Genomic DNA, 25817 nt, shown 5'->3' on the forward strand with positions numbered 1-25817 from the left:
CTCTGATTAATAAACAAGAGGCCACATCCCTCACTTGATTGAGTAACTTTACCAGATTTCCCCTTTTAAATTCCTGTTTTGGCCTTGCCCTGCCTCAGGGTCATGACTTGAACAACTTAGAAATTGCACTACTCAACGAGACTTCCACAAAAATTTCAAGCTTTTCTAGCTTAAAAAGAGGATTTTTAAAGAATTTTCCTGTATATTTCAATGAAAAATTTCAGACTTCCTAATGGGGTCCTGCCCTACCCCCTGGGGTCATCGATATCAATTGAACAAACTGGAATGTACACTACCCATGGCGGTGATGCTTCCACAAAAGTTTCAGCTTGTCTGGCCCAGTGATTCTTGAGAAGATTTTTTAAAATTCTTGTATATATTTCAATATAAAATGTGTATTTCCTTTTGTGGCCCTGACTTAACCCCAGGGGTCATGCTTTGAACATTATTTAGAATATACACTACCAAAGGATGCTTCCACAAAGTGTTTAGCTTTTCTTGCTCAGTGGTTCTTCAAAAGATTTTTTTTAATGACCCATGCCTTTTTTGTCTTTTCCTTATTAACTCCCCTTGTAATGGAACATGGTCCTTTATTTTATTAATTAAAACTCACCTCCACCCAAGGATGCTTTGTAACAAGCTCAATTAGAATTGATCCAGTGGTTTTTAAGATGTTTAAAATGTGAACAGTATACAAATAGACAGAAAAAAGGCAGATAATTAAGGTGATCAGAAAAGCTTACTTGAGTTTTTAGCTCATGTGAGCTAAAAAAAATGAATCAAGTTAAGAAATAGTCTCTATAACTGTTACATAATTTGCATAGAGCAATTACAGGGTACAAAATATGCAAGACTAGTCATATGAAATGCATTATATACTACAGAGCAAACATTTGAGTGTTAAAATTACCTCTTTATGAAAAAGTTTATCTCTTTCTTTCATTCCTTTCAAACAGTTATTCATCACATTATGATCTGTCAAGTCATTCCTGTCAATCCAACGTAGATGTCTCCAATGCGGTTCATAACACCTGCAAAAGCAATATACATCCTAAAACTGAAGTTTATAACATTTTTATTTTATCCAGTTGTTACTGTATCTCTTTGAAACAAAAATGCATGAAACAATGTAACAATATGTAGGACATACCATGAAATCTTTTTAATTTCTAGCAAGAAATCTGTGAGCCAATGCTCACTAGTAATACCTCCACTATGATGTAAAAATACACTATATGTTAATATATATATGTACACCATGTAAAGTTCGGTTACAGGCAGATTCACGTATAAATAGGAAGTTGACATCAGATTAACACAAAAATAAATCCCACCATACAGAATGCCTCAACAAAGTATGTTTTAAAATTTCAAGCATCTGCTACCGTACAAGTGGAAATTTTAGCGAGACACAAATTTAGAGATTTCTCCTTAAAAACTGGTATTTTATTTTTAGCTAGAAGTAATTTTAGCGATTTTAAAATGCCCACTAAAGAAGCTAGTATAAATAACACGCAATTAATTTTTAGCTATATTCAATTTTAGCGATCTTAAAAGCCTCGCTAATAATGCCAAAATTAAATCCTCGCTAAAATTTCCACTTATACGGTATGATGCTGTGAAACATGCGAAAAAAATTGTTATGGACAGACAGCTAGACAAACAGATGGGTAGTCCTAAAAGGGTAAAACAATATACCCCTCTACTTTGGAGCGGTGTTACAATAATGAAATTTTGATCATTTAATTGATTGCCCATAAAGTTAATGAAGATTGACAATTTTAAAGTAAATAAGCTGCTCATGTACATGTATGTACATCACGTACCTCTTATCACCCTCTTCTAATTCCAACATTTCCTTCAGCTTTGTTTTCATTGACATTTTTTTCAAACTATAAAATTTTTTAAATAATTATTAGAAATCTTTTTGTAGTGTTGTAGAACTTAATTAATATTACTAAGCATTTAAAGCAGACTTATCCTCTCTTTATATCTTTGTGAAATCAATACATGTAGGAAATATTATAAAAAGATAAACAAGAATCTTAAATTGTGAAGTCAGGGCATTTAGATAAACATGTATGCAAAACATTACTAAAATTACCAGAGATGCTATATTGTAGCCTAGTATATTTCCTGTTCCCTTGGTTATGGGAAGATCCATCCTTGGCCATTCACACAAAATATGAACCAATTTCATGGACTGTTCAGTCTACAAGTAAAACACATTTTGTTATAACATATAACATGTTTATAATAACATATTGTTATACTTTTTTTAAGTATAAAAAAGTAATTCATGTTTTTCAGGACTTAAACATGAAATTGTTAACCGTTGAAAACCACATTGCTGACCTATGCTTCACCTCTGTTAGCAATGTTTTTCGCAGGATAATAATTTCACACAATATATATTGTAAGCATATTATTTTTATAATGTTGATGGTTTAAAGATACTTAATATAGTATGATGGACCCCCATAAAATTTGCTTTCTTCAGAAATGCTCACATAAAAAATATATTATGATTTGCATGGTGACAGAGAAATGCGTCCGGTTTCCGTCCGTCTTGGGTCCCAATAACTCATTATCAAGTCTGGTTGATTGATGTCGTTTATGGAAAACACGAAGGGTCCCAATAACTCATTATCAAGTCTGGTTGATTGATGTCGTTTATGGAAAACATATAATGAACCAAGACTGGGTTATGTTGTTTAGTGCCTGGAGTGTGTTGAACTGTGACTGGGTTAGGTTGTTTAGTGAATGTAGTATGATAAACCAAGACTGGGTTAGGTTGTTTAGCGAATGTAGTATGTTGAACCTTGAATGGATTATGTTGTTAACTGAATGAAGTATGTTAAACCAAGACTGAGTTATGTTTTTTAGTGAATGTAGTATGTTGAACCGTGACTGGATTATGCTATTCAGTGACTGGGTTATGTTGTTAAGTGAATGAAGTATGTTGAACCAAGACTGGATTATGTTGTTTAGTGAATGGAGTATAATGAACCAAGACTGGGTTATGTTGTTTAGTGCCTGGAGTATGTTGAACTGTGACTGGGTTAGGTTGTTTAGTGAATTAGTATGTTAAACCAAGACTGGATTATGTTGTTTAGTGAATGTAGTATTTTGAACCAAGACTGGATTATGTTTTTAGTGAATGTAGTGTGTTGAACCAAGACTGGGTTATGTTGTTTAGTGCCTGGAGTATGTTGAACTGTGACTGGGTTAGGTTGTTTATTGAATGTAGTATGTTGAACTGTGACTGGGTTAGGTTGTTTAGTGAATGTAGTATGTTAAACCAAGACTGGATTATGTTGTTTAGTGAATGTAGTATTTTGAACCAAGACTGGATTATGTTTTTAGTGAATGTAGTGTGTTGAACCAAGACTGAGTTATGTTGTTTAGTGAATGGAGTATGTCGAACCAGGACTGGGTTATGTTGTTAAGTGAATGAAGTATGTCGAACCAAGACTGGATTATGTTATTTAGTGAATGGAGTATAATGAACCAAGACTGGGTTATGTTGTTTAGTGCCTGGAGTGTGTTGAACTGTGACTGGGTTAGGTTGTTTAGTGAATGTAGTATGTTGAACCAAGACTGGATTATGTTGTTTAGTGAATGGAGTATAATGAACCAAGACTGGGTTATGTTGTTTAGTGCCTGGAGTATGTCGAACCGGGACTAGGTTATGTTGTTAAGTGAATGAAGTATGTTGAACCAAGACTGGATTATGTTGTTTAGTGAATGGAGTATAATGAACCAAGACTGGGTTAGGTTGTTTAGTGAATGTAGTATGTTGAACCAAGACTGGATTATGTTGTTTAGTGAATGGAGTATAATGAACCAAGACTGGGTTATGTTGTTTAGTGCCTGGAGTATGTTGAACTGTGACTGGGTTAGGTTGTTTAGTGAATGTAGTATGTTAAACCAAGACTGGATTATGTTGTTTAGTGAATGGAGTATAATGAACCAAGACTGGGTTATGTTGTTTAGTGCCTGGAGTGTGTTGAACTGTGACTGGGTTAGGTTGTTTAGTGAATGTAGTATGTTGAACCAAGACTGGATTATGTTGTTTAGTGAATGTAGTATAATGAACCAAGACTGGGTTATGTTGTTTAGTGCCTGGAGTATGTCGAACCAGGACTAGGTTATGTTGTTAAGTGAATGAAGTATGTTGAACCAAGACTGGATTATGTTGTTTAGTGAATGGAGTATAATGAACCAAGACTGGGTTAGGTTGTTTAGTGAATGTAGTATGTTGAACCAAGACTGGATTATGTTGTTTAGTGAATGGAGTATAATGAACCAAGACTGAGCTATGTTGTTCAGTGCCTGGAGTATGTTGAACTGTGACTGGGTTAGGTTGTTTAGTGAATGTAGTATGTTAAACCAAGACTGGGTTAGGTTGTTTAGTGAATGTAGTATGTTGAACCAAGACTAGATTATGTTGTTTAGTGAATGTAGTATGTTGAACCGTGACTGGATTATGCTATTCAGTGACTGGGTTATGTTGTTTAGTGACTGGAATAGGTTGTTTATTGCCTGGAGTATGTTGAACCATGACTTGGTTATGTTGAACTGTGACTGGTTTATGTTGTTAAGTGAATGGAGTATAATGAACCAAGACTGGGTTAGGTTGTTTAGTGAATGTAGTATGTTGAACCAAGACTGGATTATGTTGTTTAGTGAATGGAGTATAATGAACCAAGACTGGGTTATGTTGTTTAGTGCCTGGAGTGTGTTGAACTGTGACTGGGTTAGGTTGTTTAGTGAATGTAGTATGTTAAACCAAGACTGGGTAAGGTTGTTAAGTGAATGTAGTATGTTGAACCAAGACTGGATTATGTTGTTTAGTGAATGGAGTATAATGAACCAAGACTGGGTTATGTTGTTTAGTGCCTGGAGTGTGTTGAACCGGGACTGGGTTATGTTGTTAAGTGAATGAAGTATGTTGAACCGTGACTGGTTTAAAGTTTAAAGTAAAGTTTAATGAATGGACTGTTTTTCTGAAGTAGTAGAATAAATTATGCATACTTACATTCTCTCTTGATTTCATTTTTTTCTTTTCATTGTTCCTTTTGTCTCTGTCATATCCCTGATGACATTCAAGGACTCTTTTACCCATAATGATGAAAGGGATGGCATCATATTCTGTTTGGGGTTCAGCATTTCCCTGTGTGTCCACAAATCTAATATGGGCGTTATCAATTCTTCCTACATCTATTGCAATTGCAAAAGAAAATTAAGTGTGTATAAAGTAAATAGATTTTTAAAATTGATAATCTAGAGGAGGGTGGGAGTAACTGGAACGACTATATCGAAAAAATTTCATAAACACATGTTCAACCTGCATAGTTTCATTTTCCAAGCATACCTCATAGGATATAATCATGCAGGTCAAACACTGATTTTAAAAGTAACCACCTGACACCATAACCCTATGGTTCCGGTAAGCTAAAGTGTTTACTATTTCTAAAGTATTAAATAAAGCATAATTGGCATTGAATAATAAAATATAGCCACAAGCTCTTACCAACATCTTTTCCAAATTCTTTGGAACTTTTTATACATCGGAACCTGGACGAAGTTGCATAATCATATTCCTGTAACAACTTGTCCAATTTTGTGGAAGATGTCACAAACCCAGAGTGTGATGTTAAATCACCATCAAACAGGTCTTTCCAAGTGTCACTATGGATACGAAAAATAAAAATAATGAAAAAACTAAATATTTATTTCACACCCCTCCTTTATTCAAAAAGTAATCGAAATGGGTACCATAGTACCCATATCTTCATAAAAACTTTATCAAGATGTTAACATTTTCCTCAATACCGCATATTTCACTATATCATACTTCATACAAATTCATACCTTGTTTCTTCGTCCATTTCATACATTTTCTGAGATGAAAGGATAACGGCATTCAAAAGAGATATGCATACCCCAACCTTTTCCACGTTGGATTTCCCGCCTCAATGTCACAAAAATAAATCGGGTTCGGTGTTCAAGAAAATTATACATGTGAAAACCAATCCGGAAATAACATTCCCGAAATCCAGGACTAGGTTATGTTATAGACTCTACCGAAAAACGTATACATGTAGAAGGTTTACATGGGTATAATAAGGTCTAATAAAAACCTATATGCAACCACACTGAATTTTATTATCGAAACACTTTACATGTACAGTTATTGTAGCAATCCGTTTTACTGTGAATTCTGACCCTCATTTTCATATCTATCTTACTCTTGTCCTTCTACTTTTTGCATTGCGACATCCTTATATATTTTTTTCTCCCAAAGCATGTTGAATTAAAAAAAGGTTTCACTGTTTCCCTGTATCACACTCTTTGTTTTAATTTCTGTACTTAAGTTACAAAATTTCAAACGTTGTCAGAATTATCACGTTAACAATGAGGGAAAGGGCATTCAAATAAATTCTTTACCTGATTTTTTCCACAAACTCTTTTTCCTCCTCACTGTGGATGCTGGCCATGGTTGAGTTGTTCTCCTTGCATCTGATCACCGCTTCGTGGAAGCTTATCCCACCAAATTCCGTGAAAAGAGAGTAACAAAATGTTTCCCGACACATCCATCGACCGTCCGCTTTGGACAAAACTGATGAAATCAAATCATTGTAATGCTAGTCATCTCATCTCACAAAACTTTAGCTCATGAATTTCAAAGTCATTAATTATTCTCAAATACATTTGTTCCTTACTACACCTCATAATTTACGATCGATCTGTGACTTAGTAATTCTAAACCATGTTCGTGTAAGTATTTCAGTAGAAGTATATACCGGTACATCATTCACGTGTATCACTCACAAGATGTCCGTGTCTCACTAGATGATCAATTTGCTTGTTGATTATTAAATTGGAATGTTATTAAAAACAATAAGCGATACAAGTACAAGATAGTGTAAACTATTTCTTTAGAAGATTTGAAAAGCTTAATATTTTGAAAAAAAAATCCTAGATGATTTAAGAGGTATCAAGAGATATCCCGATATCTTTATTTAGCGTATATTATGTCTCCCAACTGATTTAATATTTGAGAACACGTTCGTGATGACAATTTCTAATATGAAGCAAGCTATTGACAATCAAGTTGATGAAACGATGATATCTACAGAATCGTTTAAGGGTGCTTAGACTCAGATTTGAAGTTAATATTTTCTCAAAATTTCAATACAATATCAAGACTTTGGCCTATATGTTCGTATAGGATTTCACATGAAAACGTAAACATCAACAACGACAGAGCTCGTGCCCTGTTAACATAAAATATTACGTTTCACCAGGTAGGTTCAATTTGTTAATTTCTACATGCATCACTTAGCACGAGGCAATGATACTGGTGAGTTCGTTTACGTCTTTGCATATCTACTCTCAAAGTAGCAATTCTGAGTTTCAATAATTTCAAGATAAAGTATTTTTTAAAATTTTATTTTCATGCTAAATGCCAAAGAAATACTGAAAATTTGAGACAACTTTAAATCTGTGTCTAAGCACCTTTAATGTCAAGGATTTTCATATTCTATGGTCGATACTTTGAAAGCCCATTGTACTTAATTATCTATGTAGGCTAGAAAAAATTTCGCTTTCAAAAGCGAAACTTTCTCGAATAAACGCGAAAAATATTTTTAACTACAAAAACGAGGAAATCAGCAAATAAAGTCTATCATTAAATCGAATGTTGACTTGTTTGTATACAAATTTTATGCCGCTATTTGCACGAAATTTTTTCTCTACTTAACAGAATGAGGAGCAAAGAGTGGGTGTGACCGCTCGAAAGGGAATGCTATCACCTCCATGGAGCCTGAACCCATGGCCATCCTTGATAGTTCCTTATTTTCTTTGCTTCCACTTTGTATTGATTCCATAGAATTCGTTATCTCCCTAATTTATTTCAGTTTACTTAAGGAATCACTGTCTAGTTAGGAGAGTATGCCAGGGCATCAACAATAGTGGGAAACATGGAATAATTTGCATAACGGGCGAAGCCCGTTATGCTAAAATTATCCCATGTTTCCCACTATTGTTGATGTCTCTGGCATACTCTCCTAACTAGACAGTGATTCCTTATATTTTCATTTCATTGTGAAATAAAATGGTAGATTTAGACTTTAAAAATGTAGACATAGACTTAAATTACACGAGGACTTCCATGCCAGTTTCAATAGTCCTCGCCCAATGACGTCCTAGGCAGCCGCATGAGATTTACATGCACATTTTGCTTCCTTAGCGTCAGACATAGAGACAGATGCGCACGAGATTTGCATGCATTTTAGGCCTCCTTAGCTCCTGACCTACCGACCTGCCTAATTTACATTCTGGCAGAATTATCAAGAAATAAACTCCGACAACTTTCAAAGAGTTATCGCAGAGAAAAAGTTAGAAATGGAAATATAGTGACATAACTTCCCATTGATTAGACATTTTAACCAATATACGACGGACTCAGTTATATTAATTTTTGAATTTGTAACTGATTACTAGTAGTTTAATCTTTATCATCAAATGTAAGCCTTATGGTACGCGGAAAGGGACACTTCAATCATGTAAGTTCGACTACTGGAGTATATCTATTAATGTTTAGTCTATTCAGCGATGTGTTAATGATTAATGAAAAACAAAATAAATATTAACACTTACCGAAAACTGCAAACACTATGGCTATTTTCACCAGCAAACCATCCATTTTAAGGTTGAAGCTAAAGAATATCTCTCAATTTAAATTTGCTGCAATTTGTTTGTGATTTCTATCCGTATTTGTGTTGCCTGCCAATAGGTGCTTTATTACAATTTTATTCCCTTGCCTTGCGTCTTAGGACATAAACCACCTAGATATACAATATTCATTCTAGGAAATTATCATATTCTCATCTAGGTATCTTTTCATTTCTCTGGATTCTTTGGCTGCAGTGCCAAAGCTTGAAGAGTTTTCTCTAGCATATCGATATTATTTGTATCAGCCATGAAAATAAAAAAAAATTGCATAAATAATACTTAATATAAAAGTTTAATCACAATCCAAATACATTTGAAAGAGAACTTTATATACACATCTGAATATATAAGTTTTAATATTAAAAAAAATCGTTGAACTTGAAAATAATACCGCATTAATTAATAATATCTTCAACATGGTCTGTTTTTCTTGTTGTTGCCTGAGGGTAGAAAGTTTATTGAATGTGGTGTTCTGAAGTCTATATTTTGTTATGTATACCATAAATATAAATGACAATTTAAAAATTGGGAACATTATGCTTCCATTTACAATAATTTATTTTAGTGGAATGAATCATTAATAAAATCTTTAAAAAGACTGGTAGAACTGAAGTACACAAAGGATTCCATATTAATTTCCATAGTCCCCGCTCACTGACTTCAGACACAGTGACCTCAGGAAAAATTGACAAGCATATTAGGCTTTTGACCTTTAAGTTGGTACTGTAATTTCAGTTACATTTACTTGTGCAAAACTTAACTTGCAAAGAGTATCAAAAAGGGAAACAAATGAAAATGTAGACATACATGTAATTATATATTTTAATCAACACGTATTTATTTGAAATTCATTATTCAATTAAATTAATCATTGTGACCGGGCAGGGATGCTAAATTTTCCATGGCATCTGATCCCAACTATGATGTTTTAGATTCCGTGGTTGCTTTTCTCAAAATTCTGTATTGTTTAATGGGCTTTTGAACTCAATGTTGTTCGTTATCTCGATAAATTTCATTTTTAAAAAAATTGAGGCAATTCATTTTGAATTCTGATTTTATAATTTTTTTCTTTAGAAAATTACTATTAAGTAGTAAAACAACAGTTAAAAGAACGATATAAAATTGGGAAAATAAAAATAAATAAACAATAAAAAAGTATAATTTGGAAAATATTTTCCGTATAGATTCCTTTATAAGCTTATGATAATGACTTTTTTCATATACATAATATAAGTAGCATTTTATGAGGAGGGGGTATTTGAAAATATCATAAGTGTGTATCATACACTAACACACCGTCATCTTCTTCATCTTCAAAGTCTCTGATATTGTCATCGTCTTCGTCGATGTTCTCTGAATCACATTCACTATCTGAGTCCTCAGACCGCTTCCTGGCGGACACCGAAGAATCAAATATGTCTCCATTCAAATCACCAAAACTGTCAGCTTTTGATAAGAAATTTGCACTTCCTCTGTAACTCTGTGTCAGTCTGTTGTCCCCATCTCCAAGATGATGATACACTTCCGGAATCGGCATAGAGATCCGCTTTAGGGAATGTTGCATTGTACCAGAAATCCATAACCTTCCACTGGATTTAGATATGCGAGTTTTGATGACGTCATCGTTAGTATGTTCTATACTTGCAATGTAATGAGACTTATCATGAAGGGAATTTGGTTCATTTTCCATTTGTGACACATTTCCATTGTGACGCATAACCTTTGTTGTAAACGCCTTAACTGTGCGGGCACTGAGAGGGGCCTGAAACAGAGGAAAAAGTGTTATTATAAAAGCCAGGGTATACACATAGCAACTAAACGCTGAAAAAATCAGAAATGTATGAACTATAAAGTGAAAGAAAATGAGAATCTCAAATGTACTTCAGAGAGGTGTGTTTGTATATATTTGAGCCTATATGATTAGTGTATTTGTTACAACAAGAACTAACATGTTGAGTGAGTTTGCTAAGTTAGTTTCAAATAAAAACTGAAATGTTTGGTGAAACGTATAAGAACTTACATAATGATTGAGTCGCTAATAAGACCATAAATGATAAGTGAGTTTGTTACAGGTACTTACATGATGCGTGAGTTTGTAACAGGGACTTACATAATGAGTGAGTTTGTACATGTAACAGGGACTTACATAATGAGTGAGTTTGTACATGTAACAGGGACTTACATAATGAGTGAGTTTGTACATGTAACAGGGACTTACATAATGAGTGAGTTTGTACATGTAACAGGGACTTACATGATGAGTGAGTTTGTACATGTAACAGGGACTTACATAATGAGTGAGTTTGTACATGTAACAGGGACTTACATGATGAGTGAGTTTGTACATGTAACAGGGACTTACATGATGAGTGAGTTTGTACATGTAACAGGGACTTACATAATGAGTGAGTTTGTACATGTAACAGGGACTTACATAATGAGTGAGTTTGTACATGTAACAGGAACGTACATGATGAGTGAGTTTGTACATGTAACAGGGACTTACATAATGAGTGAGTTTGTACATGTAACAGGGACTTACATAATGAGTGAGTTTGTACATGTAACAGGAACTTACATGATGAGTGAGTTTCTACATGCAACAGGGACTTACATGATGCGTGAGTTTGTTACAGGAACTTACATGATGCGTGAGTTTGTTACAGGAACTTACATGATGCGTGAGTTTGGTTCCGTTCAGTTTGTGACGCTGGTGATAAAGAATGATGGAGTCTAGATAAGGATAGGGCTGGTTATCCATGTAATAAAGATTGTCCTCATAGTTTATCCTGTGATGCTCCACCATTTCACTAGATCTGTGGAATGGTACCATTTGTTCAGTCACATTTTATGATATACAAATTCAACATTAAGATAAGTAAAATCATTGATGGTTCAGAAATAATGAGTAGAAGTTCATTGGCATAAATGTCGCAGTTGTTTTTATTTTTCTCGGGAGTATGATAACGTTAACAAGTAATTGAGGAATCAAACAAGTGGAAGAATCCAGATTACCTCACGGATAAGTATAAATGGTCGCTCTCATAGTCCCGGTACAGTAAGTACGTCCCCGCCAACTCAAACTTCAGGACGCTCTCAGCATCCACACGACTGAACACGATAGCTGAGGATCTGAAAAGACAATGAGTCGTTAATTAAAATACAGTCTAATCGATTGAGTTTATGGTGTTTGACAAACTTGGCATAAAACAGCAAGAAAAGCTGTAAGATGCCAATATCAAACGGGATTTCAAATTCATTGCCTTTATCCCAACACAGTCAAGCAAACTATCAAAATGTTCAAGCTCCCTAATTCTATTTGTATCAAATATATCTTTCTTAGTTAGTATGACGATGTCTGGGGATTTTTTTTATAAATTTACTTGATTCGAGACTTTGGGTAAATGAAGATAACGAACCGTGATCATGCTCAAAAGTGAAATATATTGAGAAAACGAACGGTATTCAAGCCAACAAGTCCATTAAACAAAACAAAATAGGAACAGAGCAAATGCAGACTTCTAAAGCATCAGAGGCGGGATCAGGTACCATGGAGGAGTGAGCATCCCCTGCCGACCGGTCACACTCGCCTTGTGCTCCCTGTCATGATCGGGAAAAATGAAATATCCGTCGTCAATTTAGTGTATAAATAATGGACTAACAATTAGTATGAAAAAATTCAGTCACCATTAGACTTAATGTTAGATTGTATTTGCTTACAAAGTCATTGTAGTGACCACAGAACTTATGAAATGATGACTTTAAACGAGATTGCTGATATTTCATCCACTTGTTTGTGAATAATTTACCGCATTTTAGAAATTCTAAAACTGTACAAACGTAGAGCATGCTCTTGCGTATCGAATCATCTGAGAGATATTAACTCCGCATGCATGTGATGAAGGTATATTGCTGCATAAGTAATAGTCTGGTCCAATTTATAGAAAAAAATACTTCGAACGGCAAATAATTATTATTTGATCCAACATAGTTTTTTAACCTATTTCGAGTATGCTGATTCCGAAAAAATATGCTGGCCTTCATGAAAATGGCGTTAAAGAGGTCAAAATGGCGATTCAAAATGACGGACATCCAATTTTTTTTAATTTTCTCTTAATATTGTTCAAAAAAGAGAAATAATATGTGAATATCTCAATGAGTGTAATACAAGTATAAATATGATAATAGAATGCTAACATTATTAGTTCAACTCAGAAAATTTAGTCGTTTCTACACTTGATTCGAATTTTCTCTGATTTATTTGTCTATTGTCTGCTTTGTTCAGGATTTTACATTTGCAAATATCCATACACTGCAGATTTGTATTTTCCCCCTCTGCATCTCACTATTCCACATCTTAATGATGTAAGTTAAAAGTCAAAATGGCGATTCAAAATGGCGGATATTCATTTTTTTTTCTTCAAATATATAGTATATGATTTTTCTTTCATTATTCTTTATTAAGTAAAGTTACTCCATTTTGAGAGTTCAAATGAAACAATGTACGATTTACTGATTGTCGTAATTAATTAGCATAATTAATTCGTTCAGTTATGTAAATCGCACTTCACCCGAGTATACCCGATAGACCGGACGCATTTCATAGCGGTCCGGATTTCTTTCTATATTAGTGTTCTTAGAAATTTCCAATTCAACATGTAATTAAGTATGTAAATATCTAGTGTTTAGTAGGTTAGTAGTAGTGCTAGTTGTTTTTGTTTCTCTTTTTCCTTTGTTCTTATGACTTTTTAACTTTTTTCTTTGTCCTGAGGAAGGGACAGGGCGTCCCGAAAATTTGACAATTTTTATTGTTCGTGTCGTTGGTCATTTTTAGTGCTTTATATAAATTTCCATCCGTGACCTTGTATCTACTTGGTAGATCCGACATTTAGGATATACAGTGTTGTTGGTTTTTTAGTGCTTTATATATATATATATATATATATATATATATATATATATATATATATATATATATATATATATATATATATATATATATATATATATATATATATATATATATATATATAGTATATTGACTAGTCCATTAAATATGAACAAACAAAAAATACTAGAAAAGTTTCATTTTTTTCCTGGAAATAGTTCAACATACTCGACTAAAGAGTTTCCAAATTTTCCCCTCGTATTTGACCATGTTCCAAAGCCTTTGAGCCCCCGTCCACATACAATCACCCCCTGAATCGCTGTCATTATCAACTCGCACTTCTACTTCAACATCCCTCAGCACACCATTAAATATAACTGAAGAAATTCTTGTCCAATTTCATCGAACACTTTGTACTAGCTTTTAAAATTAGCACTTATAATAGCTTAGTATTATCCCTTAGCATCTTCTATTCCAGCTTTATTTGCAATATGTTTTAGTCTGTCTTCGGAATTTTGGTATTTTCAACACTCAAGTAAAATGATGCCCCGTGTCAAGGATGATAACCCCCTTGGCACGTAAAAGACTGTTTGACTCCAGACTCTCTGGAGTTCGAAAAAAAGTAGGCTCACTGGGGGCCGCCAGAAAAACCAAAATCCTTTAAAAACCGAGTATTAAAACTGATAGTCCATCGAAACATGGCTAAAAAATTGCCGACTCGGCGTTAAACAATATACAATCAATCAGTCAACACTCAAGGAACAAGACATTTATGGTCAGATGTTAAAAGTATATATATATATATATATATATTGTTTTCCAAATCCTTATGCAAAATGAACTAGAGGTACTGTGAGCAATTAGCTCACTAAATGATACCCCCGCCTGTTATATGAATATAATGACAGTGTCCATGTTTTGCTATGGTAAACCCAAAATATGAGTCGGATCAAAAAGTAAAATAAGAGATGCACAATGGCAATATGTAATAAAGATTCTGTGAAAGTTTCATCAAATTTCATTCAGTGGTATGAGAGGAGTTGCGGATAAGAGATGGGTACCCTAAGCGTAACAGACGGACGGACGGACATACTACACTGTACTATTACTATATACCCTCCCGCTTTTCAAGCGGGGAGTAAAAAAAAGTCTCTGATATTCAAGTCATGTAGCTTTCTATTTTGTGATAGCGTGTAGATTTGTTGTCTTTTGGGTAGAAATGTCATTCTATTAGCAAGAAAATTCTCAAACTTTACCATCTGGAATAACATTGTGTGCATTTTGGTGAGAAAGGTTGTATAATTATGCAGTTTAAGAGCGCCTGTAGATTCCTCGTGATTCCTATCATGTACAAGCTTTCGTAGCAATAGGCCTAAGCCATTTTTGACTTCGATCTAGTCAACACTTTTCTTGACAACCAAATTTTTTTTGAACACTCCAAGAACTTTACAAGCCAACTTGATCCACACTTTTTTGATAGGATAGTGTAAGGTTGTATCAAGAATCGAAGGGGGGGGGGGGGGGGTTGAACACAAACATTTTCCTCTTTCAGATTTTGTAACTTTCAAAAATTTTAAATTCATATACACTGTTCAATACAAGATTATCCGTTCACAACATGAAATATTTGAGAATGCAGTTGAATTTTTGACTGAGAGTAACAAAATGCAAATGTAGGGACACAGAATCAGAGCTGGACAATCAAGGAAATTTATGGCTTACGTATAATATACTGATAATTCTTAATAAATATGTATATATTTGGATATTATACTAGTAATATATTCAAATTTATATAATGTAACAATTACTAGCCCTCTAATTGGTTGTGGTCCATCAGTTTAAAAATCACACTAAGTTATGTTGCACTAGACCTTCCACATGAGCATAAACATTTATTTTTTTTCTACACTGGACTAAAAATAGATCTAGAATTTTCAACAACTGATATGATTTAGCAACCCTCGAACTACAATGTCTACTCGCCTTAATGCTCGGGAAATACTGCTCTTGGGATAGCTTAATTTTCATATTGTCCTATAAACAGCAAGTTTGTATGACATTATTAACTTTTTGTATGAAGAAGCATGGTGAGACAGGTAATAGGAAAAATGTCTTCGGAATTGTCAAAAGTTAATCTTAATAATACATGTATAAGTTATTAAACAAAAATCCGTAAAAATAGTCATCAACAAAAATATCCTCTAACTTTCAATGCATATTTGAATATTATTTCATTAATAATAAAAAAAAAACTGTGATTTATTTTCTGCAAAACGACTCAGAATTAAGCAGTTTGGGTATTTTACGAAATTCGAGTGTATATGACGTCATTTTGAATTGCCATTTTGAGCTAATTAACACATTTCAAATTCAAACGACTAAATTTTCCGATTTAAAGTGATAATATTAGTGTTCTATTGTCATTTTACATAGTTGTACTACGCTCAGTAAGATATTCACAAATCCTTTCTCCTATGTAAACGACATCAAGAAATAATTTGAAAAAAAAAATGAATATCCGCCATTTTGAATCGCCATTTTGACTTTAAACTTACAGCTGCACCATCATTCAATTCTAGAATAGTGAGATGTAGAGGGGGAAAATACAAATCTGCAGTGTATAGATATTTGCAAATGTAAAATCCTGAACAAAGCAGAATATAGAACAATAGACGAATAAATCAGAGAAAATTCAAATTAAGTGTAGAAACGACTAAATTTTCTGATTTAAACTAATAATGTTAGCATTCTATTATCATATTTATACTTGTATTACTCATTGAGATATTCACACATTATTTCTCCTTTTTGAACGATATTAAGAGAAAATTAGAAAAATTGGATATCCGCCATTTTGAATCGCCATTTTGACCTCTTTAACGCCATTTTCATGAAAGCCAGCATATTTTTTCGGAATCAGCATACTCGAAATAGGTTAAGAAGCTATGCTGGACCAAATAATAATTATTTGCCGTTAGAAGTTATTTCTAGGCTTCTTTTTAAAAATCAGGACCAGACTATAAGGAAAGTTGACAATAGAAAAAAAAAACAATTAAAAGTCATCTCTTTTGTCATAAAATCCTTTTCCAGTAAAATATCTAAATATGAAATAGATGTGTCAGGCTATGTTATTTGTTTTATTTCAAGCTCACAGGGATAAATTGTATCGAAATAAGAATGGATATAAGCATTGTTAATTGACAATACGTCGTCAATATATTTAAATGTCGAGCTGAAGGCTACAGCAAATGTTTTCCTCTTTTCGTGTATAATATTTTGGACGAATTCTGCTTCATATCAATACAAAACTTTATACAATACAAATCAGGAGCTGGACAAACATCAGAGGTGGGATCAGGTAAAAGGGGGAGTAAGCCTTGTGCTCCTTGTCATGATCGGAAAAAGGAAAATAACCAGACAATCACCGTTTAAATAATGATCTAACAATAAGTATGAAAAACGTCAGTCAGCATTCGCCTTAATGTTAGATTGTATTTGATTACAATTTAATAGTTCATGTACTTCTTATAGAACTTACGAAACGCGGATTTTTAACGAGACTGCTGATATTCTTTTTTCATCAACTTGTTAGACGGTAGCTTTCCTTGATTTTGAAATTGTTCTTATATAAACATGATAAAGTATCTATTCATCTGGCAGACATAAACCTCATATACAAGGGAGAAGGTATAACATGTATAATGCTACCTAAGTAAGGGAAGTTGAAGACAGAAAAGTTTATATTCATTACGTTTATCATAAAGCTTTGTAAGGTTACGTTAACATCTTTTCTACAAGAATATCCAAGTCTGAAACAGATGTGTCAGACTCTGTTGTATCTTTAGCTCATTGGGATGTACTGAGTATCACGTCGACATATAAATGAAATGAACGATTATTATTTGATAATACGTCATCGATTTATCTACATGTAGCTGTCGAGTTGAAGGACACTACAAGTGTTTTTGTACATGTACACCGTATAAGGTTTGGGAAAAAATGCTTCACATTGAATACAAAAAAATATTTTATTAAAAATTATTTTTAGGCTTAACAAAAAAAAAAAAATGAACCGATAAACCTTTGAAATGGCAACGCGAATAATTATTCAGAGAGTATTATTTATTATGTGCTTGTTATCTTTTATTTTACTATTATTGGTATATAGATATGCACATAACCTTGACTTGCCTGCATGAAGTCAACTTTTATGGCCTGATGTTAAAGCTAGTTAATCACATGAAGAAATTTTATTATACAATAACATGTTTCTGTATAAACATAATGATATACTGAAATGAAATATTTCAGAGAATCCTGTTGGTAAAGTTTAGAGTTTATTTGGATGCATTCTCAGTATTTGAAATTGTGTTGTTTTTTTTTCAAATTAAAATTGATTACTTTTTAAATGCAGTTTTTAAGAAAAAAACTGGCCAGCATTTAAAGAAAACTTGGAAATAACATATTTTCTAGCAAGTTACAGGACACCACTGATACGTTAATCTCCTGTTCTGATAACTAGCTCTGTATGTGGATGAAATCTGCTTTTTAATGAACTTTTCGTCTGAAAAATTGGCACTCTGGCACTGTGAACAGATTTACAGAGGACATCAATATGAAAAATGATACACCCAAAGAAACCGTTTGTGTAAATACAGTAACACTGGGTATTAAGGCAAACGATGGTTAAATCCAGATAAATGATCAAAGTAAACAAAAAAGGCGTTTACTTATTCCGTATAATATTTTGTAGAGATAATTTATTGTTGAATGTATGTACAGTGAACTTGGGAATGGGGAATAAGGAAGATGAAGAGGGCATTCGGGCTTATTTTTGGATGGTACAAACAAACAAATGCTATTGATCCTACTTGTTGAAGGGGGAAAAACAACATGTATTTTAAAATGAAACCCAACACAAAGATAAATGGAAAGAAAAACGCACAAATTTATTTTTTCTCTCTCAGTTTAGTTCTTTATTTGAATATAAAGGTAAATATAACTTTCCAAAACAAGAAGTGCATATAATAAATGTTATGCATTCTATATGAGTTTAAACTCAACCTTACATTGTGTACGGCAATCAAAGGCAGGATAACTATCATTCTAGTGTTAAAGGCATCTACAGCATGTTGCATGAAAAATTCAAAACTTCGACGTCCATTTTCTCGTAGAATCAAGGTGTGTTGTAAATCAATATCAAATACAATTCAGGTACATATTTACATAACAGAGATATCGTTTTATATTTTAATTACAAACTAGCACATACATTCCGATTACAGAGAGAGAGAGAGAGAGAGAGAGAGAGAGCAGCAACTTGCGGTAAATGCACCATTATCTAGCATACCTTACTTCCTTATCGATTTTGCGCAAAGAATGGACAGAATAACGTCTTATAGGAACTGCACCTCGACAGGATCCGAATTCTAACGATATATACGCCATATAATCACCAATAACATAACTCCATCATCGTCTCAAGCCACGGTCCGGAATCCGCATATAGCTCTCTCCCAGAATGGAAGAGGATCGTACATTATGGCCGTGGTTTGCGACGATGTAACTCCATATACCTTACAAAATAACCCTTACCCTCCTATTGTAGAAGGGCAAAATAGAGATAACGACATTGACCAATATTCAATTGCCAAAATTTCTTCTGGAATAAAGCTCGGGTAAATAAACATATCAGCAAGTAGATTTAAATTAATTACTAGGCATTAAATGGTCGATACGGCCTGGGGGCCAACAGATAAAATTCATTTTGTCCGATTTTGAGAATTCCAGAAGGTCGGTGTTTATAATATAGGAATTAGTCCGCAGTCGTATCTTCATTAAGGGCATTAAAGACTTTTAGTTACACACCATAGCTCATATGCATAAGGGAAGAAGATGTATTATTTTTGAATTGTTAATCAATATAGGAAGAGGTATATCAGAAGAATAGCCAGAAGTAACAGCTGATGTGATTCACTCACTGATCCGGCACAGTCATTGATTTGGATTTTACGAAGAAGGTATAATGGGCGTGGCAGGTGAGCAATGACTGCGAGAATATACACTGCCAATTTGAAGGATATTGAAGATAATAAAGTTTACAGATAATTTTTGTCTATCAGAGTGATATATTTACAGAAGGAGAAACATATACATCCGTCTATAGACTTTCGGTACATACCTGTATCTTTCTTTTTGACGTTCGTTTATCGTCACCTGTTTACTGATGCCGAAGCCCATGCGAAAATAAAATGGAATTCTTCGTTTATTTTTCACAATCATGGACCACCTGTAGCCCAGAACAGACCAAATATTCAGACAACAAGCACTAACAGGCAGGGCAGCCTCATAAGTGTTTCAGATAATAAAGTATAGCACGAGTGACTCCTTGGTAGTCCCACATTATCATTTATGATGCCCTAAAATACTGCATGTTCCGTCCTGTCCCGTAGTTTTATCAGACACCCGAAAAAGAATATTGATTTCTTAATATAGAGGAGGGGTACCTCTGATTATTGTCTCTCACAGGTAAAGGAATTTTCAATCGCTGTTATCAATATATCCACCGGAAATAAATGTCCATCAAACTCTGATAGAGAAAGATGAAGAAAATTTAAAGAATTTCTTCCGTTGAAGAAGATGATGGAGAAGATGATTCCATCAAGACATCCGTTGATTTCGTTCAATCAGTAAGAAAACAATTATACCCACGTGTATGTCGTAAAAGATATTAAAACATGGTAAAAATACGATCAAAAGTCGACAGCTGTGTTGCTTGTTCTGAAATCGATAACACCACGAGGAGAAATTACGACAAGATTTTCCCAGGTAGACGGGCTATATCAGACGGTATACCGAGTTGTGGAATGTGTGAAGGGGGTACATTTATAATTCATTACCTTTTGTTTTCCGTTTAATTATAAATTAAGACGGGGTCGTCATTACCGAAGTTCTATTCTAAAAGACCTTTAGAGGGGCCTGACCCTATGAAAGAAGTACTGCCCCGGAAAAAATTTAGCCCTTAATGTCCATTTGTTTGTGTTACCACAATTTTCATATTGCAATCTACCAACTTTTTATGTTGATATCGACCAATATTTTTTACTGATACTTTTAATAGCTATTGATTAAATATGACCTAAATCATCATCATCGCGATTTTAAAATTTCACAAAATAATACCACTCTACCTTTTTTACAAAGGATTTTTAAAGTGCAAAAAAAAAAAAATAATGAAGAAAACTCCTTTTGATAGAATCACTTTATTTCTCTCTATGAGTACAGTTTTAAGTTATTAAATAATTAAAAAAGAAATTAAATTAAGCTATATCACTCGTCGGCTTTTTATAAAAGTTCAGACAGAACCTTTTACTTCAAAACTATCTATTAAAATTCAATTTTTATAACGTGCTAGTATTTAAATGAAACGATGTTCAACATTCATGAATGAAATAAACTGCTCAAAAATTCATAAAGATGCAACATATATGAGAGACTTTTTATTGTGGTGGAAGGATATTAAGTAGAATAATTCTGTAAATCTACACATTTATTAAATTTGATATCTTGGAACTTTATCCATAATCCTTACATACTTTTACTAAGAGAACATTTTCCGTTATGATGTGCTAGGAATTTTGAAAGGTCTCAATTTACATTTTGATATCAAATTTAACACCTTCTCTCAACAAACTTTGCCGAGAAATGAAGATATTTTTGCCATAAAATCGCATATTTTGACCAATATTTCAAAAATTAAATCATTCACCCTAACTTTTTCTTTCATTATTTTAAACTATTCGATACTTGTGACTGATCAGCACTTAAGTCGTAAAAAGTTCGATAAAGAAAATATTTTATTGCCTATTTAGATTTTTAATACCCAAGATATGCTCCTTTTTTGGTGCAAAAAGGTCAAACAATAATTTTAGCGCTTAAGTTGCAAAATTTGTTTCATGATAAATATTATTCAACCATTTTACTTAAAATAAGATTATATTTATTGCATGATTACATTAGATAGAGTATGATAAATGTTAAAGTGATTAACCAAAGAGTTAGAAATTTAAGTGCAAAAAAGGTCAACTAATTGTACCGTATCTCAGTAAGATACACACCGACCCCCTCTTTTCTCTGCGATTTTGAGTCATACTACATGAGTACTTATCCAAAGTAATCAGGATATACTTCTCAAAAAATCCTTGATATAACCACGAGTGACATACCATAAGGGATACTGTAAATAAAACATATTTTATAAAGAACTAACAAAACAACATGTAGGCAACTTAAAGAATGCAGGGATGATACAATATACATGCACAGATCAGAATAAAGATCAGCCTAAGAAAAGACTCTACATCTTTATGATAAACTTAAGGAATCACTGTCCAGTTTGTTGGGAATGTCAGGGTATCAATGATAGCTGGAAACTTTGGTAAACTTACATTAATTATATCTACCACGTTTCAAACTGTCGTTAATGTTGCTCGCATGCCCAATAAATAAGAAAGTGATTCCTAATATTTACATTTAAGTGTGAAATAAACTTATAAATATAGAATCTTAATATTTGAATTACGCAAGCCCTCAATGTCAAATTCCCACCCACTTACTTCAGACACAAAGTCAGTCACACGAGATTCACATGATATTAGGCCTCCTTAGCTCTTACCTTTTGCTTGGCAAAATTTACATTCAGGTTATATTATTAAAAAAATCACCTATCTAACTTTCAAAGAGTTTTCAAAGGGAAAACAAGTAGAAATGTAAATATTAAGTATCGTTGAAGTCGCTGGCATATTTAACAAAGTAAACAGTAATTCCTTAAATTTACGAACACATTTACAACACTTTAATTTGTATTGTTATGTGTTTAATTTGTTACATGTAAACGTTCAACCAAGCCTTTTTCTTTACTCCTCACTGAGATATTAACAGTATTGAAGGGGAAACTACAAGAGTACTGTGCAACAATATATTCAAGAAGTGGTGTAAATCCGATATGGATACTAGTTCTTAAAAATTCCAAAGACCGTTTGGACAACTTGAAATCACAAGATTTTACGAAAATCAACAGCTTAAAAACTTACGACTTTTCAACTTTCTACACAACCATTCCCCACGATAAATTAAAGTCTAGGCTTTTCGATGTCATTGACAGCTGCTTTTTCAATAAGAATGAAACTCAAAAATTTACTTATCTTGTCATTGGTCATTTGCAAAAATATTTTGTTAAAAATAATCTGATTATACACACAAGTACTCTGAAGTTGACATCAAAAAGATGCTTTCTGATTGACAATATCTATGCATACCTAATTTTTTATTCATTGAAGTAGAATTTGTGCAAAATCTTACCCCGTTATTAGCAGACCTAATTTTTTATTCATATGAAACAGAATTTGTGCAAAATCTTATGCGTGAAGAGAAGAGAAGAGAATGCTGTGGCAATCAAGTCGATATTTAGATATATCGACGACGTATTGTCAATTAACAATGGTTATTTCCATTCTCATGTCGATATGATATGGTTTTCTGGTGAGTATTGTCAATTAACAATGGTTATTTCCATTCTCATGTCGATATGATAAGTTCTGGTGAGCTTGAGATAAAAGATTTAACTTTTCTATCCACAATTTCCCTTTCTTATGCATCAATATACTTTCATCACCTGCATACGGAGTTTACATATCTGACAGTAGATTAGATACGCAAGAGCATACTCTACGTATGAATAATTTCTAAAACAAGGTAAATTATTGACAAACAGGTTGATGAAACAAGAAATCAGCAGTCTCGTGTAAAATCATAATTTGTAAGTTCTATGGTCGATACAATGACCTTGTCAGCAAATACAATTTATCATTGAGTCAAATGATACTGACGTTTTTTATACTAATTATTGGATCATTATTTTTACACTAAATGGACGACGGATTTTCCGTTATTTCCCGATCATATCAAAGAGCACACGGCGGATGTGACTGGTCGGCTCCTCCATGGAACCTGATCCAACCTCTGATGTTTTAGATGTCCATGTTTGCTGTGCTCCTGTTTTATATTGTTTTATGGACTCTTGATCTGGAATACTGTTCGTTATCTCCATTTGTTTCATTTAAATATTACCCCAAAAATTGATAAATAACATATTTTGAATTGGAGTTGTCTTTCTTACATTGTAAGAAAATACTTCAGCCCTATTTAAAGTGATCTGTTCTTATTCAAAATTCTTAATTAAAATGAATTTTATAAGTGCAATTAAATTACATTTTACCCCCTAAAAGTAAGAAATCGTGGTTTCTGTTCATAAAAACTTCTAGGTCTTTGAACATTTTATTACGCACAATTTAAAAATACTGTAAAAGAGTTATTAATTCTCGATTAATACCTAATAACTAACTTTTGTTCTTAATTCTCATTACATCTAACTTAAACCCTCTCCCTAACATTTTTCAATAGGTGGTAGGCACTCGACTTGAAATTATTTGAGGCTTTTGAGACTTTTTGTAAAATTGTAAGTTAAGCGGTCCGGAACCTCTGCTATAAATTTCACTTTAAAAAATTTAAAATTTATAATATTATTTTCATAAACAACAATAACATTAAAGCCACATGGAAAATAGTTTGAAGTATGAAGCGCTGCTTGTTTTTTTTTTCAGAAATGATTTTTATGTCAGATCATGATATGAAGAAATTGAACACAGAGAACAGAAAGAGTAACGAATTATTGCCACAGCATTAAATTTGAAATCTGAGGTGCATATGACAATAATACTGTATCCTACCTATTAAAGTCATGTTAGAAAACATCATGAAGCGATGCTTCCTAAGTCAGAAAATCACAATGTTGTATGTGGTTGTAAGAAAAAAATATATCTGTGAGGAGGAGTAATCTTTCTTCTAAATATTTCTTCATGTAAAAAGAAATGTCATACTAATAAAAATGCTACTTGAAACATTAAACCATTTTTAGAAAGGTCCTTAAAAAGATACAACTTATTCAATCTATAAGGCTTTCGAAGTTGAATTTAAATGTTTTACTGTTAAATATAATAAAACAATTTCAAAGAAATTGGCAAAAGAAATAGAAAGTAATGTTCTCATCATATGTTAGATTTCACCGAATCGACCACTCAGGGCTCACACTTAGGAAACTCTGATTAAGAAAATTGTAAGTAGTATTCATCTTTTTGTACTTTGAAAGTTATATGTCTTATCAGAGGGTTGGTACCCCTTAATTGAATTTCAGAGTTTGTCAAATTCTGATTAAAGAAGAAAAAAGAAAATTGTTATGTCAACAAACTTAAACTGATTGATCAATGAACGTTGATCATTTTCAAACAACTGATTGCCTTCTGAATTCTGAATTTCAAATCAATATACAATGTAATACGAAACATTATATTAATTCACGATGACTGCACAATTATTTTTTATGAAAGAGAATTTTATCAATACTTACATTAAGAACTTCCTTCTGTAGCGGAACATTTCGGATTTACACGTGGACTTCTGTGAGAATCTAGGTGAGAGATGCGCGTAATGATGTGTAAATCCGACATCACTAATCACTGACCGGGGCAGGTAATCACCTCCAATTGACACAATCCTACATAAAGCTGTCGCACGTGTAGTCATGTAGGTAATGTAGAGCACGTGAATTACAAGGTATGTCAATGGAAACTTTAAAACAACCCTATATTATGTATATAGCACATGACTAGTAAAGAAAGTTCCACGGTATAAATTTTAATGTTTAAGAAATCCAACAAACTACAAGAAAACTGCTATTCAAGTTTCAATTTTGATTTTGTATTTGTAATAAAATATATAAGAAATTGTATATTTAAAAAATCTTAAATTGATACTTATAGTTTCAATGCATCGAAGAGGTAATTTTTTATCTAATGAAATAAAGAACATTCTCTAATTTTAAAATTACCGAGCTAGCTCTTTTCTAAGTAAAGCACGTGTCACAAGCTTTTTAAAAGCAAAAATGAATGTAACGGATGCTTTTTGCATTGTTTTTAAAATTTTTGTTGTAAATTAATGATGAATATAATATCAAATGTATTAAATTTCAAGAAATTGTAGACTTTCTGTGATGCTCAAAATTATGCTTTACTATCACAGAACCTAAAGATATTAAAATTTTAAAGCATATACAAGGCTTATTCGGAAA

The 25817-nt window shown here is 33.0% G+C and overlaps 2 protein-coding genes and 1 long non-coding RNA gene across 3 annotated transcripts in view; all 3 read right to left on the bottom strand.

Moving 5' to 3' along the window:
* Positions 1–1881, bottom strand: part of LOC134249427 (uncharacterized) — a 2074-nt gene extending 193 nt beyond the window's left edge. Inside the window, exons 1-2 of the long non-coding RNA XR_009988279.1 lie at positions 1827–1881; positions 911–1031 (exon numbers count right to left, since the gene is read on the bottom strand). This is a non-coding gene — a long non-coding RNA (uncharacterized LOC134249427). The remainder of the gene's footprint in view (positions 1–910; positions 1032–1826) is intronic.
* Positions 1–25300, bottom strand: part of LOC134249429 (uncharacterized) — a 40059-nt gene extending 14759 nt beyond the window's left edge. Inside the window, exons 1-5 of the mRNA XM_062731782.1 lie at positions 25098–25300; positions 11758–11874; positions 11417–11558; positions 10013–10504; positions 6454–6650 (exon numbers count right to left, since the gene is read on the bottom strand). Of these exons, the coding sequence (XP_062587766.1) occupies positions 6454–6650; positions 10013–10504; positions 11417–11558; positions 11758–11874; positions 25098–25273 (1124 nt within the window). The 5' untranslated portion in view covers positions 25274–25300. The remainder of the gene's footprint in view (positions 1–6453; positions 6651–10012; positions 10505–11416; positions 11559–11757; positions 11875–25097) is intronic.
* LOC134249426 (uncharacterized) lies at positions 1988–6089 on the bottom strand. Its single transcript, XM_062731780.1, has 5 exons — positions 5878–6089; positions 5537–5694; positions 5042–5223; positions 2105–2212; positions 1988–1993 (listed from the first exon to the last, which is right to left on the bottom strand). The coding sequence occupies exons 1-5, from the start codon at positions 5901–5903 to the stop codon at positions 1988–1990; spliced, it is 480 nt and encodes a 159-aa protein (XP_062587764.1). The 5' UTR covers positions 5904–6089.
* Positions 25301–25817: the final 517 nt, after the last annotated feature.

This window comes from Saccostrea cucullata, unplaced genomic scaffold, assembly GCF_032062105.1.
Source record: "Saccostrea cucullata isolate Sc308-1 unplaced genomic scaffold, CSIRO_AGI_Scuc_v1 ctg4701, whole genome shotgun sequence".
In the NCBI taxonomy this organism is placed as follows: Eukaryota; Metazoa; Mollusca; class Bivalvia; order Ostreida; family Ostreidae; genus Saccostrea; species Saccostrea cuccullata.